Genomic DNA, 16,754 nt, shown 5'->3' with positions numbered 1-16,754 from the left:
GCATAAATATTTGCCTACTTGCACCCAGAGCCCTGAGCACATTTTCCTAAGATACTATTTGACTGCCAGCTTGACACTCAAGGAGGACATTAATTTGGGGCAGAATGCTAAGTCAGGTCATCTGGGAGTGAAGAACTACATTAATTGAGCACCTACTACACGCCATGTACTTTGTTAAAAAAAATATATATATATATATACTTTCAGAATTTGTCCTATACAAAATAGATCTATGTTTGTTCTACATTTATAATTAAATTACATTCTAGTAATTTAAAAAGTCAGTGAAAATTGATAGAGCATCTGTGTTTCTATACACCTTTTTTGGGATAAACCTTAGCCCAATACTTTTGTAAAAAAGTTGTTATCGCTGAAGGTTTTGTAGCTGTCCTTCTTTTCTGCTGTTAAAGTCTAAGAATTGAAATCTCCTTTACCATTGAAGCATTTTTTTTTTTTTTTTTTTTTTTAAGGATTCTGGGTTAAGCTATACACCAGAATTTTTTAACCGGTTAAACTGGTCGCTTAACTGGTTTGTGGCTCTGGGTGGTGGAAAGGTCTGGATATGCAGTGACTAGAAAGTTTGTATTTTTTTCTGGAACATTTTATGGAATAAAATCTGAATAGAAAAATAAACCTTGCTTCCCAGGGCAAGATTCAATATTATAAATATGCCAGTTCTTTCCAAAATAATCTGTAAATTTGGTATGATTCTAATCAAAACTCAGCAGTTACTTATTATGAACCTGACAAGTTGATACTAGAATTCATTTGAAAGAGAGAATGCTTACAATAGCCAGGAAATTTGAAAACGAACAGTGGAGACAGGATAAAGGTTCACAAAGCAAGAGGAATTGAAGAGGGTAACATTGGTACATGTTACTTACACGTATGCCATTTCAGATCAAGTAAAGGCTAGACTATTGATGATGTTGGGATTCTTAATTTTCTATTCAGGGAAAAAAGTTTCTTAATAGAATAAAAAGCTAAGTATAACCTGTACAAGTATCAGACAAGAAGTTTGGGGTGTTTTTTTTTTTGTTTTTTGGGTTTTTTTTTGTAACAATCCCTGGTAATAAGTAAGATATAAAACGACTGATAAGTTTGACCACAAAAAATATTAAAATGCCAAAGTACAGAAGAAACACCAAGGGTCGCCTGGGTGGCTCAGTCAGTTGAGTGTCCAGCTCTTGGTTTCTGCTCAGGTCACGATCTCAGGGTCATGGGATTGAGCCCCGTGTCAGGCTCCCTGCTCAGTGGGGAGCCTCCTTGGGGATGCTCTCTGTCTCCCTCTGCCACACTTGCTCTCTCCCTCTCTCTAAAAATAAATGAATAAATCTTAAAAAAAAAAAAAAAGAAACACCAAGTTAAAGTTGACAAGCAGTATCTTGAGTGGAAATATTTACTAACTGTATGAATGTCAAAGGAGCGACCTCCTTGAGGCGGCCGCCCTGAGTGCCCACTGTTACACCAGCAGGCAGTTCAGAAAGGGAGCGTTCTCACACTCAGTAAGCCGTCTGTCTCATCCACTTCTTAGGATGTTTACAAGCCCCGTCGGAAATACAAACGCCAGCAGGGAGCAGAAGAGCTGCTCGATGAAGAATCCCGAGTCCATGCCACACTTTTGGAATATGGCAGGTAACGAAGGGGACCCAGGCTGAAGTGTCTGTTTTATAAAGCCTTTGAAAAGAAAAGCTAATTTAGGTTGCTTCACTGAGATTAATTTGGTTGTGTTTTTTGTTTTTTACCTGATTGAATTTACTGTTTCTCGCCCAAGCTTTCCGTCACCGGAGACTTTCCTCTCCGGGGTTGACTTACCCACATTTCTGTGGGTAGCATTCCCAAGGGTGGGGGAGGCCTGGTTTTTGCAGTTCCCCTTTGGAAATGTGTGTATGACTGTGGGCCCTAGCCCTGCCCTCCTGGGGACTTGGGGTGTTTGGGGTATTTGCTGAGGCCAGCGGTAGTCTGCCCTTCATATTCCTGCCATTGGTTAAAATCTTTAGGTAAACTACAGAATCGAAAGCAGTTAACAGTAGTTTTAAGTGTTAGAGCAGTAATTTTGATTTCCCGTGACGGATTTTCCTGAGCAGGAAGATGAAGAATTTAGAAGTATTTTGTCATTTCTTAATAACCTTTGTAATTTTTTTTTAAAATACCAGTTATCTTTTATTCTCATTTTTTACTTAAAAAGCACATAAAAAAGTGCTGTTCTCATTGAATTTCTTGGTTGACCTTGGGTATTAACCTTCACTGATGTCCTGCATTTTCTACTTAGGGTAACTGATTCCTTGATGTGAGTATGTCTCCTTGTGCTTCCTTTCTTTATGCTGAGAGTGGTTGCTGTGTGTTGCCCTGTCTAGTAACCCAGCCCTCCTCCGGTGGCTGGAACTAACAGCTCGACCCCAGCACCTCCCTGTGTGAGCATCTGAAGGCTTCCCCACTCTGAGGCACTAGAGAGAACCAGAAAGAAGTTTGGCTTCATTGGCTTAAATACTTCTCTTTCATATGGAAAACATTTCCCAAAAAAGTCGCCACCTTTTTTCTTCCTTTTTCTTTGGGAGGGAGTTCTGTGGCATCAGGTCTGTCCTTCCTAAGAGTGAAAGCTAGTGTGTTTCATTCGGAGGAAGGTGTGAGTTCTGGCCCTTAGCTGGGTCTGATGTCTTCTCCTCGCAGCTCCCCAGTTGCTGCTGTGAATTGAACGCCTCCTCCGAGTCAGGCACCACCAAGCCATCTACGTAATTTGTGGGGCCCAGGATAAAATGAAAATGCAGAGCCCCTTGTTAAGAATTGCTAGCAATGACTAATTATTAGGAATTTCATGACCCCAAAGACAACCAAGCGTAGGGCCCTTCTGAGTATTGGGCCCTGAGCATCTGGATGGGTTGTGAGTCCTGGGCCCTGGGATGGAGTTTTCCAACCACGCCCCAGCTGTAGGTGGGCAGGTGGGGCCGTACTGCCCCAGTTGAGCCACGGTGGAGAGACCACCTCTCTGGGTGTCACATGTTCCAGAGCCCAAAAATATTCAGGGAGTGTTATGGTTTTTTTAGTTTGTATTGTTCATACCTCCATTTTTTGTGCATTGTCACGGAATACTCAGATGCTCCTGGGGATGAAAAGGAGTCAGAGATTTGGTGAATTGTCTGCCTTACCGAGACCAGGCTGACAATATTTCACTATTTTTTTTTTAAGATTCTCAGTTTTAAACTGGCTCTTTGGCATGTGTCATAGAGGGCAGTCATTATTGTCATGTGATTACTGGGTGACTTCAGGATGTCCCTGCCCATCCTCAGGAGTGATTGGTGCAGTTTGGGTCCAGAGCCTGGTGGGACTTTCTCTAGGGAAGGGAGCAATGCACAGGTTTACTTTTGTGACTCCTCTCAAATTTGGAGCGTAAGAAAGAGCAGAGTGTATCGATGTCAATCTTGGTTCCTGTTGGTGGGGTCAGGCTACCTTCTGCTGAGTTCTGATCTTAGGGTGGGTGTTCGCTGAAGGATTTTTTTTTTTTTTTTTTAGGAGAGAGGTTATTTTTCTCTCTTTTTAGCTTTCCTGATGAGGTAATGGTGAGTTTGTGAGAGGTGGGGAAGTGGATACTTAGGACCTTCTGATGGTTCAATCACCTCAGTTCTCTTTTTTTGAGAATGGTCAAGATAGCCTCAGAAAATTTAAGAAGTAACCTGCCCAACATCAACTATTAACTACTCTTAAGAATTAATAAGAGCCTCACACTGGGACTCGAACTCAGGTGTGTTAGACCCTGATAACGTGCTCTTATCTTTAGCTAAAAGTATTGTTTGAGCCTCCAGGGGAAGTTTGGCTCCGGTTTTAGGAAGACAGGCCCAGTCTTTATTGTTTGGTCTGACACTGAACAAGAAGCGAGTGGTCATTAAAACTGACAGGACAAATTGGACAAAACTTAAAGCTCTAGCGAGTATGCATTTCATTCCCCCTTCTTGGGAAAGCCCTCCCCTCCTTTCTGGCCATCAGACTTTCTCCTCAGGGTTTGGTCAGTACTGTCCCCTAGACAAATGGTCTTGCCCGTTAAATGAGGATTACATAATAATACACATGTGAAGAATTCTGAGTAGTTTGTCCTGTGCAGAAAACAGTAAATGTCAACTGCTAAGCTCTGTCAGCAGTAGCAACAGTTTTCAGTTCTCAAATGCCCTTAAATATGACCTGTAGACTCAAATGTGCCTCTTCTTTTAGTTCTCCTTGTCCCTGTACTCTGTACCCCTAGCACTAGCCCCCCCGAACCCCTGCTGAGAGGTCTAAACCACTCTTCCTCCTTCCCTTCCCCAGTCAAGCAAGGCGGGGCCTCCACTGGCCCTGGGACTCACCCTCCATCCTGTCTCTCCCTTTGGTGTGAACATCATGGCACCCCTGAATTGCTCATCCCCACCACCTAAGAATCCACATCCCCCATCTCTTGTCCGTGCCTCTGGTTTCCTCTGTATCTTACCTCTTGATAAGAGGGCAAGTATTTTGACTCCTGGAGTAAGAAGGTCTGCAACTCTTTGGGGTTGAAGGTTACTCATTAGCCTAGGCCCACAGTGCATCTGGCTTTGAGGTCAGTGTTCCAGCTTCTTTCACCTTTTTGACTTATTTGCTGAAATGAAGTTGGACTTTGAGTCCTGTCAGCCATGCTGAAGGCCTTAAGGACTGTGTATGCCTGTTCATGTTTGGAAAGATTTGTTTAAGTGTTATGATATTGGAAAAACAAGACTCACGGTTTTGATTTTAGACTTCAACAAAATTGCAAGTTTATACTATTTCAGTTTTTTATGTGTCCAGTCAGCTTTTAGGAGCTAAATTAAAACACCTACCCGCGCTGTAGAACTGCCGCCGTGGGGAAATGCATTTTATGTGCAGTATATTTGACTTTGTTAAAGCCCAAGTCTCAGCCAAGTACATTTGAAGATCTAATTGGCTTTATTAAGTGATTCATGAACCCAGCAGCCTCCTATGAAGCAAGTAGAAATGAGCTCCCATGAGCTGTACAAAACAGTAGGTTTTTATAGGAAGGAGGATAGGGTAAGAAGTTACTAGCAAAAGAAAACAAAGGATTGTTTCAGTCAAGGTCACCTTCCTTTAGGGGGAAGAAAAGGGGTCTTTTTAGGTGATTACCTCATCTTCCTTTGGAGGATGGAGAGGGCCCTTATGACAGATTACCTCTGTCCAAAAAATTCTAGATTGTTTGACTTGAAATTCCACTCCTGGAGGGGTTGAAACTCTGTCTCGGTTTGCTGTCACAGCAGCAAGTGACTGTACCTTGGGCCTGTAACTCTCTCCAACAACCTGGAGGTAGAATTTTGAAGCATAACCATTAGAATCCTGGCATTAGCCTTTTCCACACTATTTGAGGCCTAATTTTAGTTGCTTTGAAGTCATTCTGTTCCTTAGTAAATGAAATATGACATGACTCTCCCAACCTGTTTGTATCCTCTGTGATGGCAAGGCCTGTGACGTGCTCATGGAAGGTATCTTGTACATGCTTGTGGAATGAACGGAGAATGGGGTCCACAGTCCTTACTGTTTAGGGCATTGCATTTTGTTTTGTTGTGTTGTGTTTTAGGAACACTGGAGCTTTATTTAGTTGAGTTTTGTTTTTTTGTATGTATAAAAGCAGTACGTGAGTTAAAAGAAATCTAAGTTCACAGATGTACATATGTATGTCAAAACTCATCCAGTTACACTTGTTAAATACCTACAGTTTAGTGTGTTTTTTAAAATTATTTTTATTAAAATATAATGTATTATTTGCCCCAGAGGTACAGGTCTGTGAATCATCAGGCTTACACAATTCACAGCACTCACATAACACATACCCTCCCCATGTCCTTAATGCAGCCACCCTATCCCTCCCCCCCACCCCCCAATTCAGGGCTTTTTTATGCCCCTGTTTTGTTCAGGATTTCAGATAGTTTGATACCAGACTTAATTTGCCCTGCAGCACTTGTTCTTGAAGGTTAGTTTGTTTTCTAGAACTGTGATGTCCAGTGCTGTAGTATTAGCCATATGTGGCTGTTGAGCACTTGAAGTTTGACCAGTGTGACTCAAGAACAGAATTTTAATTTTAATTAAGTTACATTTAAAGACTCATGCTTGATTTAGTTATTAGGAAAAGTTTAAATTTAAAGTAATTTGAATATGTGAGCCTACTAATTTAACGTTATCTATTTGGCTCTCATTCCATTTTTTTTAGACTATGCTGTTCTAGAAGATGTTCTTGATGTTAAAGATCAAGTGTGAGGTGTAGGAAGTGAGGTAAAGTGGGCGGTGAGAGGCCAGAGTTCTATTGGTGCTGACAGGGTAGGACATCAGCGGGGCTGGTGGCTCAGAGCTAACACAGGGAAAGGTGGGAACAAATTAAAGCATCTGGCAGCACCGATCTCGGACTGGCCCTTGTGAGGAAGGGGCAGGGCAGACAGGGCAAGAGGAGAGGGAGTTGGGAGGGCAGAGCAGCACACCTGTGAAAGATAAAAGTGAAGTAAATGCTTGTAGCAGAAAGAAGGTGAAGCATCCCCTTGTTCTTTGTGAGGGATGCTAGGCCAGACAGGGATACATGTTCTCCTGGTGAAGCTCAAACAACATGGAAGTCTCCCAGAGACATCTTGGCCAGTGAACGTAATGAGGCAGGCATTAATAGGCAACCGAGGACAGCTCTTTGTCCTGGAAGCCTTGTCACCATGTCACATGGAGAAGGAGAGTTTTAGAAAAATCAGCTGGACTGTACTCATTCAGCATCCATTGACTGAGTACCTACTATGTGCCAGGCACTGTTCTAGGTGCTAGGGATACAAAAGTCAGTGGAGCTGTCTGAACCATGCTGAGTGAAGAAGCCAGTCACAGAAGGCCACCCAAGATTCTGTGTATATGATATGTCCAGAACAGGTGAATCCCTCAAGACAGAAAATCAGTTAATGGTAGCCAGGGGCTGGAGAGGGGGATTTGAGATGAGCTTCTGATAGCTATGGAGTTTCTTTCTGGAGTGATGGAACTATTCTGGAATTAGATAGTGGTGATGGTTGCACAAATAGTGAATCCACTAAAAACCACTGAAGTATATAGTTTCAAATGGTAAATTTTATGTGATACGAATCATATCTCAGTTTAAAAAACTATTTTAAAAAAATGAGTGAAGTACTCCTTCCAGGAGTGCAATAGACAGATTTGTAGGATCAGATATAATTATTGTAGCCCTTGGGATGAGCACACTGGTGCCTAACCCAGGCCTTTGGGCGGTCAGAAGCTTCTTCCCAAAACCTCTGTCTTTACGAAGGAGTAGAAGAGGCAGGAACTGAGTCACTCACATTGAGTTGCTTACTGCTTTATTTGGAAAATCCAAAAATTTCTGGCTCCTTAGATGAGGCCTCTCTGTCTGAGGGTATGTCGTCTGCCTAATGGTCTCCACAGACTAGACCAAGGACACCCAAGGTGCAAGGTTACTTCTAGGCATGGGGAACTGTGGTGAGATCCTCTATTGGTCAGGGATCTCTGGGTGAGAACACAAACCCTCCAGCTAGTTCCAGCAGAAGGGGTTGACTCCATGGATCCTTGGGAACGTTTGAGAGGTGGGATCCAAGCTGGGTGGGGTCCCTGCCCAAGCAGCATATCAGAACCGGGCAAGGATGCTGCTTCTGCCTCCACCGTGAGGAAGCTAGCTAGTGGCCTAAGGGGTTGGAATGCCAGCGTCATGGCTGCTCACAAAGAAACCACGCCACTTCAGCCGGAATCAGGATGCCACTGCCACAGCTGCTGGCCCCAGAACCAGGTTACCTCTGTGACCCACACAGCACAGCATACCTCTCTCCTCAGCTGGCTGCTGCTCATTCATATGGCCGGGAAGCGCCCCTGATTGCTGGAGCTCAGGGTAGCATTCGCAGCCCTGGGTGCACCCCAGTGTAGAAACTAGAGTTTCTGGGAGCTCCTGGCTGGCTCAGTCTGCTAAGCGTCTGACTCATGATTTCGGTGCAGGTCATGATCTCAGGGTTATGAGATCGAGCCCTGTCTTGGGCTCCGCACTCAGTGTGGAGCCAGCTTGAGAGTCTCTCTCTCCCTCTGCCCGCTTTAAAAAAAAAAAAAAAAAAAGAAAGAAAAACTAGAGTCTTTTGTTTCCCAACCTCTGCAGTATAGGGAGTTGCCTCAGACATTGTGAAACGAATGCACAGAATCTGCCTCAGGGCCTTTCAGAAACCGTGTGGACACTCCGAATTTACCTTTAGTCGGCTGCACTTGTCTGTACATTTGTGCCAATGAAGGGGCACACTGTGCCCAGCTGGAACTCTGGGGTCTCTCCAGTTATATGACAGCCTCCCCCAAGGCCAGGTGATGCTTTAGCTTCTGGATTCCCGCATGTTCTTCCACTTCTGTTCAGTTTATTTGTTCAGCGTGCACTGGAAGTACAAAATGTAAAAGGAGCTCCCATGCCCTCCGGGAAGAGGGTACAGACAGGCACACAGACTGCTGGACATGCTTGCCATCAGAGGTGGGGGGCGGGGAGACGGAGCACGACAGAGGTGGGGTGGATTGGCCCAGGCAGACTGTCCTTCGTGGGCCATGCTTCAGAGAGGAGGGGGCTTGAGAGCAGAGGTGTGGGCGCTAATGGAAAGCAGGAGAATAGCCCGTGTGTGCACAGCGGTCTGCCAGGCAGGGTCCACACGGGAACATGGCAGGTGAGAAGGTGAGGCTAAGGGGTTGCTAGGCAGAGCTGCAGAAGGGAAGCCCTAGCGAAGGTGCCCCCGAGGGAAGAGGCCTGCCATTGACGTGTGCAGATGAGACTGCTGGGGAGCCAGAGAGGGAGTGAGGAAGAGTGGGAGTGCGGTGAGCCTGGAGGTCAGTGCACCAGCCCAGCCAATGAGGCCCAGCCTGAGCAAAGGCGGAGCAGGCATCCTTTCTTTGCTTTTCTTAAATGGCCGCATGTACCTTTATCTCTTTAGAAACTGCTTGAAGGTAAGTGAGGTGTGGTGTTTTGCATCATGCTTTCTGTTTCAGGTTGAATGGTTTGCACATTGCTATACTTGCTTTAAAAAAAAAAAAAGAACCTAAAAATAAACTAATTTAAACTAAAGTGCTTTTGTGAGTTTCTTTGAATTCAAGGTTGCCTGAAGTGAACACGTAACATTGTTGGCATCATGCTTGGGCGACGTTGGAGAATGAAAAATAGGCCAGACTCCAGGTTCTGAATGGAACCATTAGGGAGCATCCTTACCCCGAGCAAACACACTTGCATTTGTTTATACAGAAAGTTTTAAGGCTTTTAGCTTAAACTTTGGGCCTGAAATACAGCTCCTGATTCAGGGAGTAATGGCTGCACTTAAAAAAGAACACTGCACTGTGTTCCCTCCTAGAGCCCCCGTTCATAGTGTTCGCGTGGCAAGTAGAATGGCTGGCCCTTCATTCAAAAACAGTGGACTATGTCTGTGGTTTGGCACTTAAAACATTTTCTCCAGTTACCATAAGGCTTAAATTTTCTTTGGTGCTTTTCATATAAAAATCCAACCAAAATGCATTTGACCACATTGGTGTGATTTTCGAATAGTAATTGAACTTCCCTTTTTTGTGGCCTGCAGGAGATATGGATTTAGCCGCCAGAGCAAAACAGAGAAGGTAAGAAAAGCATAGATAAGGGGAGAGAACATTGGAGAGATGGAAGCGCCTCTCCCCTTTGCCTCTGTCTGATGCTGATGGGCTCCGGGCTTAGCAAGAATGGGGGGTTGCAGCTCCGCAGTGACCCGGGCTCCCGTTCCTGGGCAACCCGGGTCAGTGGGGATGTGGCAGCTGCCTGGAGCCACTGCATCTCCCTCGTACTAGCTGCGCACTGCCACCCTCATGGGCCAGGGAGCTGAAGCAGCAGCCTCATGGAAGGGCTGGAAGTCATGGCCCCAGAGACAACCAGCTGGGCTCTCCTGACTCCAGAGGTGTGAAGATGAAGTGTGCTGCAGGGCCCTGGGCATTCCCCGCTGGAGGAGGGAGACCCTAGACAGGTGTGAGCAGGGTGCTGCCAGTGATGTAGCCCCATGTTGCAGGCCTGCCCTAAGGCAGCCTAGTGTGGAGAACTCAGGGAGGTTGAGGTGGGCGTTCTAACTTCACACGGCAGTCTCAGAAAGCTCCCATAATGTACGTGTTTACTGACGAGCCTTGGCCGTCAGCTGCAGGGCGGGCATGTGCATCTTACAGCGCCAGACCCTGTACTGTGTCTCAGCGCCTTTTTGCAGGGCTCTGCATGTCCTTTCTTCATTTACTTCCCTGAGCGACTCAGTAAGGAAGACACTACCTTTTTTCAGAAAAGCTGAGGTCAGAAAGCTGTGAGGTTCAGAGAGGCTCTGGGATTTGTCCACAAACACGCAGGCCCTTCAAGGGAAGTAATAAGAATCTGAACCCAGGTCTGTGGGACAGCAAAGCCTGTGCTCTTAACCACTGCCTTTTAAATAATGGAATGCTGACTAGAGTTGCTGTTGGCTCTTAAAAAGCAGAGTCCTATAGTTTGAGATCCATGGATACTCTTTTTTTCACTCATTCCCCATCAAACACCCAAGAGTTCCTTGCATAGGACACTTCCTCTCTCGGCTCTGTTCTCCTGCCACCCCGCCTCTGTCCAGAACCCCGATCCTTCCAGGAGGCCTGCCTGGCTCTCAGCCTCCTGAGTTATGTGGTGATTGCTGTCTCAGCCAGCAGAGGGCACGGAGAGTGACTAGGAGCATGTGTGCCAAAGGCAGGCTGGCTGGTTTCAGATCCCTTCTCTGTGTGACTTCGGACAGTGTTCTTACTCGCTGCGCCTCAGTTCACGGCATCTGTGAAGGAGGGGCGGTCACTGTACCCCCTCGCAGCCTTGGTGGGGAGAATGACTCATCACGCAGGAGATACTGAATAAGCATGAGCTGTTTTATCAGGGGCAGTGGTAGTTCAGGGCAGCCAGTCATTGATTAGGGTACCTTCTTTTTCGGTCTTCTCGTTATTTAATTTTGCAACCGTTGTGTTTTTATTTTTAACTAAACAGTCATTTCCTCCAAAGCAAGGGTTTTCTGGATTTGTATATGTCAGGTGGCATCTGATACATAATAAGAATTGGATGTGTACGTTCAATTTGGCATGTAATTTAGTCTGAAAAGAATGTCTGTGCATATAGTTATTGGGTGTATTAATTATGGTTGGAAAAGTTATGTGATGCCCATTAAATGGTATTCACTTTGGGCTTGTCTACAAATACAGATACAGGTTTCCTCTACTATCCCAAAGTAGAGTGTAGCTGTGAAGCCTTTTATAAGCCAAAATGGTATAAAGCAAAGAAGCAATTGCCATCAGTTTATATGAAAAAATTTGTGAGCATTCCTAGACGCAAAAAGTTAAGTCTTAGGCTTTTCTGATACAAGCCGTGCCAACAGACACACAAAATAAATCGAGACAAAGCACAGATGCTTGGATACAGTTAGAAGCTCTTGCAGCTGAGATGCTGAATGTTGTTCCCGGGAAGGAGCTCAGCAGCCCGCTTTCACTGCCAGGTTACACACTCCTGATGGCTCACAGCTGAACGAACGCTGAAAACTGTCCTCGCTTTAACCTTTTTTTGTAAAAGCGAAAATCCTTTTCAGATTTCTTTCGGTCAGCAACAACAGGTACTAATAGGGGTCTTTTGTGAAAGCAAAGTGGCCCAAGGCGAGTTTTCGAAAGCAGGGGTTACCTATATCCCCCGCAGTTAGGAGCTCACGGTGTTCCCTGGGGTCAGTTACAGGCAGGTTATAGAAAAGCCTTCTAGAATTGGGTCGGTCTAAGGAGGCCGTCTGAGACCGCCAGCTCTCTTTTTCAATCCAAGAGGACCCTGATATCCAGAGAAGGTAAGCCTGCGGTCGCCCCGCTGGCAGGTGGCAGACATGGAACTAAGAGCAAGCTCTCTAGACTTGCAGCGCAGTTTTGAGAAGCCGCAGGTCATGCGGGTGTCTTGAGCGTGGCGGTAGGTATATTTAGAGCCTGAGGCTGGGTCCAGAGCCAGAAGCTAGATCACCAGGTGAAGTAGTTCGATTTTTATCCTTCAGGCCAATGGTTTTTAAACTTTGTTGGCTGCTCTTAGCAGTAAGAATTCTGTTTTTCATCACGATTCAGTACACACACAGACAGCTCCAAAATAAAGGTTTCACAGAGCAGTGCCTAACCCTTTACTATGTGTAAAGCACTTTGATGTGTCCTGTTCTGTTATTTTTGTGTAACGTCTGTAGATGCTGGTCATTCCTGCTAAAGGACTTGCATGTCCCCCAGTGGGTCTCAAGTGGCCGTTTGAAAAACACACTCTGTTAGGCAGTGATTTGCTCTTGAAGGGGTTACGGCAGGGAGGAGACCCAGGCAAAGGAGGAGTCTGGCAAATGCATGCGACCTGATAGGCATTGAACCAGCAAGCAGTATAGCAATGGAGTGAGGCACAGGTCAAAGCCCGGACCTTGACCCGCTCAGTCTGTGGTGGGACTGGAAGCTCAGGTCTCTGGATTCCCCACTCTTTGGCAGGGACTGGTTCACCTTTCCAGATCTGCATATTGTCCTTCACAGATCTGTGCCCCTTTGCGTTGTCGTCCTTTCTCCACTGAGTCTTCATCTCCAGGGCCCAGCTATTTTTGCATCTTCCCTTCCAGGCCGAGGACAAGAAGACGGTCCTTCCCACAGGGCTGTCAGCTGCAGAAAAAGCTGATGCCCGTGAGGAAGATGAGCTTCAAGCTGCTGAAGAGGTGTGTGGCCCGTGTAGGTCCCCTGGGGTTTCTGTTTCAGTCATCTGGGGAGAAATTGTCCCTTCATCCCCAGCTTTGCAAAACAGCCAGCTGCCTCCCACACCCCACTGCTGTTAGCTGGCCTCTCGCACCCTTTCCAGTTTCCTTTCCTCATCCCTTCCCCCATGAGCCTCACTAGAGAGAACAAGTAAACAACCTTGGATTACACCACAAAGGTCTGTGTAGACCCGTCACAGAAGCCTTACGTACTGGGGTCCACTCATTGCTACTTCTCTCCGTTCTTCTTCCAGCAGCGTATCCAGTCGTTGATGACCAAGATGACCGCCATGGCGAATGAGGAGGTGAGGGGGGCATTGTGTAGGGGGCGCCATGTGGAGGTGGGGATGTGGAACCGCCCTGTGCTACTCCAGGGGGCCTCCTCCTAGAGGGACCCCCTTCATCAGAGCCCTGTCTTTTTAGCAGTCAGTGCTTCCTCTTTCCTTAGGGTCTTTTAGGAAGCTTTCTCCCAGTGCATAGTGTTGCCGTCCATGGGAACCTCTGGGGATCTCCAAGGACCCTTGTGAGAGTGGGATGTCCCTGCTGGGACGGCATCACAGGGACCTCTGTAGAGGAGCCGTGGTTCAGCCCTGCCTCTCCACAACCACCCATGCCAGAAGAACCCTCGTCCTTCCCACTCCATCTGCTTAGAAAATACAACACCACATTTTTCATTGGTCTTTCCATACCTCAGGGCCTGTCCAAAAGGTTTAACCAAGGGCTTCGAAAGGATCCCTCCTTTTTAGGGCAGGAAAAGCCTGTAATGAGGTATTTGGAGAGCTCTAAGATTCCTGTTTCTGTCCCATGTATATTTTTTTTTTCCCCTCAGTTCTAAGACTTCCAGGTTCCTCTGCTCAGGAAGACCCTGAATGGGGTATTTGGGGTAAAGAATGATTTTCCAGGGATACCCAGGGACCAGGAAGAATCTGGCACAATCACCTGAATGACTCACATGATAGAGAGATGGCTTACCATTTGCCCCAAGGCTTGTTTTCCCCTTTCCTTGTTGATAGATACCTAAACAAAGCCCAGAGTATTCCCCCTCCTCCCCGGGAGTATTACCTATTTTTGCTATACGACTCAGAGCATTCAGATTTCCAGTTCTGTGAAAGACAAGGCATGGCCTTAAGAACCCCCCCCTTCCCTGTGACTGCAGAGCCGCCTCACTGCCAGCTCCGTAGGCCAGATCGTGGGACTCTGCTCCGCCGAGATCAAGCAGATCGTGTCCGAGTACGCAGAGAAGGTATGTGGGGGCCCGGCTGGAGTCTTTGCCTCAGGTCATGCCCCCAGGATCTCTTCTGTGTCCCTATACCCTTCCATATCATTGATGGAGTCACGTTGTAATTCACCAGCGACATTTGTTGGAAACATGCACGCCATGCAAAGCCGTCAGCATTTGTCCATTAGCTCAGTTAATTTTCTTCTGCAGTGCCTATTTTTCTATACATATAAAGAGAAAACCTGTTTCTCAGAGCAAGGATCACATCTGATAAATTGATGTCCGAGGTATAGCATAGGCATTTTTCTTTCTCTACCAGCCTTCTTATAACTCGGGCTCAGTTTGGTGATTGGGTCGAAGAATAAGCTTTTGCCACTTAGGAGACAAACCCCATAACTCAGCCAAGCCCAAGGCAAAATTTTTTGTTCCACTTTATTAAAAGGGTATAGAATGAACTAAAGCCTGAAAGCTATATTTCAGTGTTAGATTTTTTTCTATCCTAAGAATAGGCAGCAGGACCTTGACTATTTCAGGGAGATGGTGATTAATCATTTTGCACATAACTGATTCTGGTCCGGCTGAGATGTAGTATCGGTGAAATCAGATTTACAGGGCATTGTTTCACATCCTTCCTTTCCCGGCCATACTCAAGTCCATCCCCCTAAAACATTGATGTGTATTAAAGCATCCAGCTTTGCTTTCCCTGTCTCAGAAGCCTTGACGACAAATTAGTTCTGCTCCAGCCCTCCGTGCAATATTCTTCTCAAGTGATTTTGCACAGATGATGTACTTGGGGAAGGGATGTCTCCTGAAACTGAGAGTTATGACCTTCTGTAAACACAGCAGGGGGTCACCTCCCACCAATGAGAGGTCTTTGAGCAATACAATGAGTAAAATGGCTTAGAAAGTCCGGGGGTGTGATTCTCATGTTTCCCCTACCCGCTACCCGCCGAGTCAGTGCTTCTTAATACGGGTTTTCTAATCCAACTTTGATGGAGTCCAAAGTGTCCTCTGTTTCAGTCTGCCACTGAGGAAAGATGACAGTAGTCAAAGTGTCCTCAGAGATTTGACTGGAAAAGGACTTAGATAATCCTTAAAGTTACAGATCAGCTTAAAAGTCTTGAAAGTGTAATTGAGGAGAACGATTTATACATTGCCCCAAAAAGGAAGTTTCTTGATTGGTGGTCAGCACATAATTGGATGGCACTTGCCTTTATGTTGCCACATAGCATTGCTGAATCCAGTTTTTTAAAAAAGACAACTAGAGGATGGGGTACTCACTGCAGGGGCCCTGACTTTTGTCTTCATACTCACCCACTGCCGGTGGATGAGAGCTCAGATTATTTTAAGAGGGAAACCAAGCAGGCTGACCCTCCTTTGTTGGTCGTATGCCTCTCCTTGCCTGGGAGTCCTGAAGCTTACCTCTTTCCCCAGTCAGCTCTGCATGTCCATGTCTCCTTTTGGGTCTGTTATCCCCTAAACTTTTCCCTCCTCACCCTTGTACTGTGATCTGTACCCACGACCAGTGACTGCACTCTCTACCTACATTCCATTCTGCCAGAACTGAGTGACGTTGGAATCAGTTTGGAACCAGTGTCTTTCCAAGGACATAGGTGATTAAACTGCTCGTGAAGAATTAGAGGTTCAGGGTTCACCGCTTGATTGTGTTTTTTGCATTATGTATGTAGATCATACAGCGTTAAAGGTAATGCTTTTTTAAATTATATCCTATTAATCTTATTCCCATATCAGAGTCATCTCACATTTGCATATTACCCTCCAGGGTTGGTCCCACATCTCCATGGTGGTTCCTAGTTGCAGCCATCAGGTAGGGCATCAAGATGTAGGGTGGTACAGTTAAAAAGACAGCATTTGAAGTCATGTCTTGGTTCATATCTGTCTCCTCTACGTCCCAACTGTACGAACTTGACCAATTTATTTAACCCCTCTTTGTCCTCCTTTCTCCCTATGTAAAATGGAGATAATACTACTTCGCTGTCAGGATTTTGTGGAGATTAAGTGAAATGTGACTAAATACCTCAAACAGTGTCTGGCACGTGAGAGCTTTTAGCTGATACTCACCTTCATTTGCTTTTTTATAGTCTGCTTTTTTTTTTTTTTTGGTCATGTTGAATCCTAAACATTTTTTATGTTTCTAGCCTTTGCACTTATTTGAATACTGGATAATCCATGTGTTAATACAGCCCAGTTCCTCAGACATTTCTCTGTTGTTCGACTTTTAAGTTGTCTGTGTCTGCCACTGTGGATAATGCTGTGGTAAACTCTGAGCAGATAGTTTCTACTGAGAGGTTTTTTTAGGAGTTGGGTGTTGGGTTATCTCTCTTTGTTGCTTTACAAATAAGTTGTAACAACATAAAATACTGTCAGTGATAAAGGGGCTTCACCATGGCCCCACATTTCCAACTTTGTTCATTTTTTTTTCATTTGTCTAACTTGCTACTTTAGTAGCACCTCTTTGCACCCGAGAGGATGGGCCATGGTTCCATGTTTTTGTTTGTTCTATTTTGTACTATATAAATTGTTATTACCTGTACTCATTTATCTTTTGGATATGTGATATTTTTCATATAAATTTGAATACAGTCTATATTCTAGATTTATATATTTCATCACTAAAGTATTTCTTGGCTGTTCTTTTTTTTAATATACAATAAGTTAGCCACCATACAGTACATCATTAGTTTTAATGTAGTGTTCAGTGATTCATTAGTTGCATATAACACCCAGTGTTCTTTTATTTTTGGATTGCCTTTCATTATAAACAAGGAATT

At 45.3% G+C, this 16,754-nt stretch overlaps 1 protein-coding gene across 4 annotated transcripts in view; it reads left to right on the top strand.

Moving 5' to 3' along the window:
- Positions 1-16,754, top strand: part of LOC111141446 (coiled-coil domain containing 93) — an 88,445-nt gene that overhangs the window by 28,071 nt on the left and 43,620 nt on the right. For 3 of the 4 annotated variants that reach the window (XM_022494013.1, XM_022494032.1, XM_022494041.1), the window contains exons 7-11: positions 1,535-1,635; positions 9,567-9,603; positions 12,615-12,707; positions 12,998-13,048; positions 13,900-13,986. In XM_022494013.1, the coding sequence (XP_022349721.1) occupies positions 1,535-1,635; positions 9,567-9,603; positions 12,615-12,707; positions 12,998-13,048; positions 13,900-13,986 (369 nt within the window). The remainder of the gene's footprint in view (positions 1-1,534; positions 1,636-9,566; positions 9,604-12,614; positions 12,708-12,997; positions 13,049-13,899; positions 13,987-16,754) is intronic. The other variant, XM_022494022.1, reaches the window with a different exon arrangement.

The sequence above is a fragment of the Enhydra lutris genome, unplaced genomic scaffold (genome assembly GCF_002288905.1).
Source record: "Enhydra lutris kenyoni isolate GAN:26980312 unplaced genomic scaffold, ASM228890v2 scaffoldscaffold1, whole genome shotgun sequence".
In the NCBI taxonomy this organism is placed as follows: domain Eukaryota; kingdom Metazoa; phylum Chordata; class Mammalia; order Carnivora; family Mustelidae; genus Enhydra; species Enhydra lutris.
The sequence above is the reverse complement of the archived record's forward strand: the minus strand, read 5'-3'. Positions and strand labels throughout refer to the sequence as shown.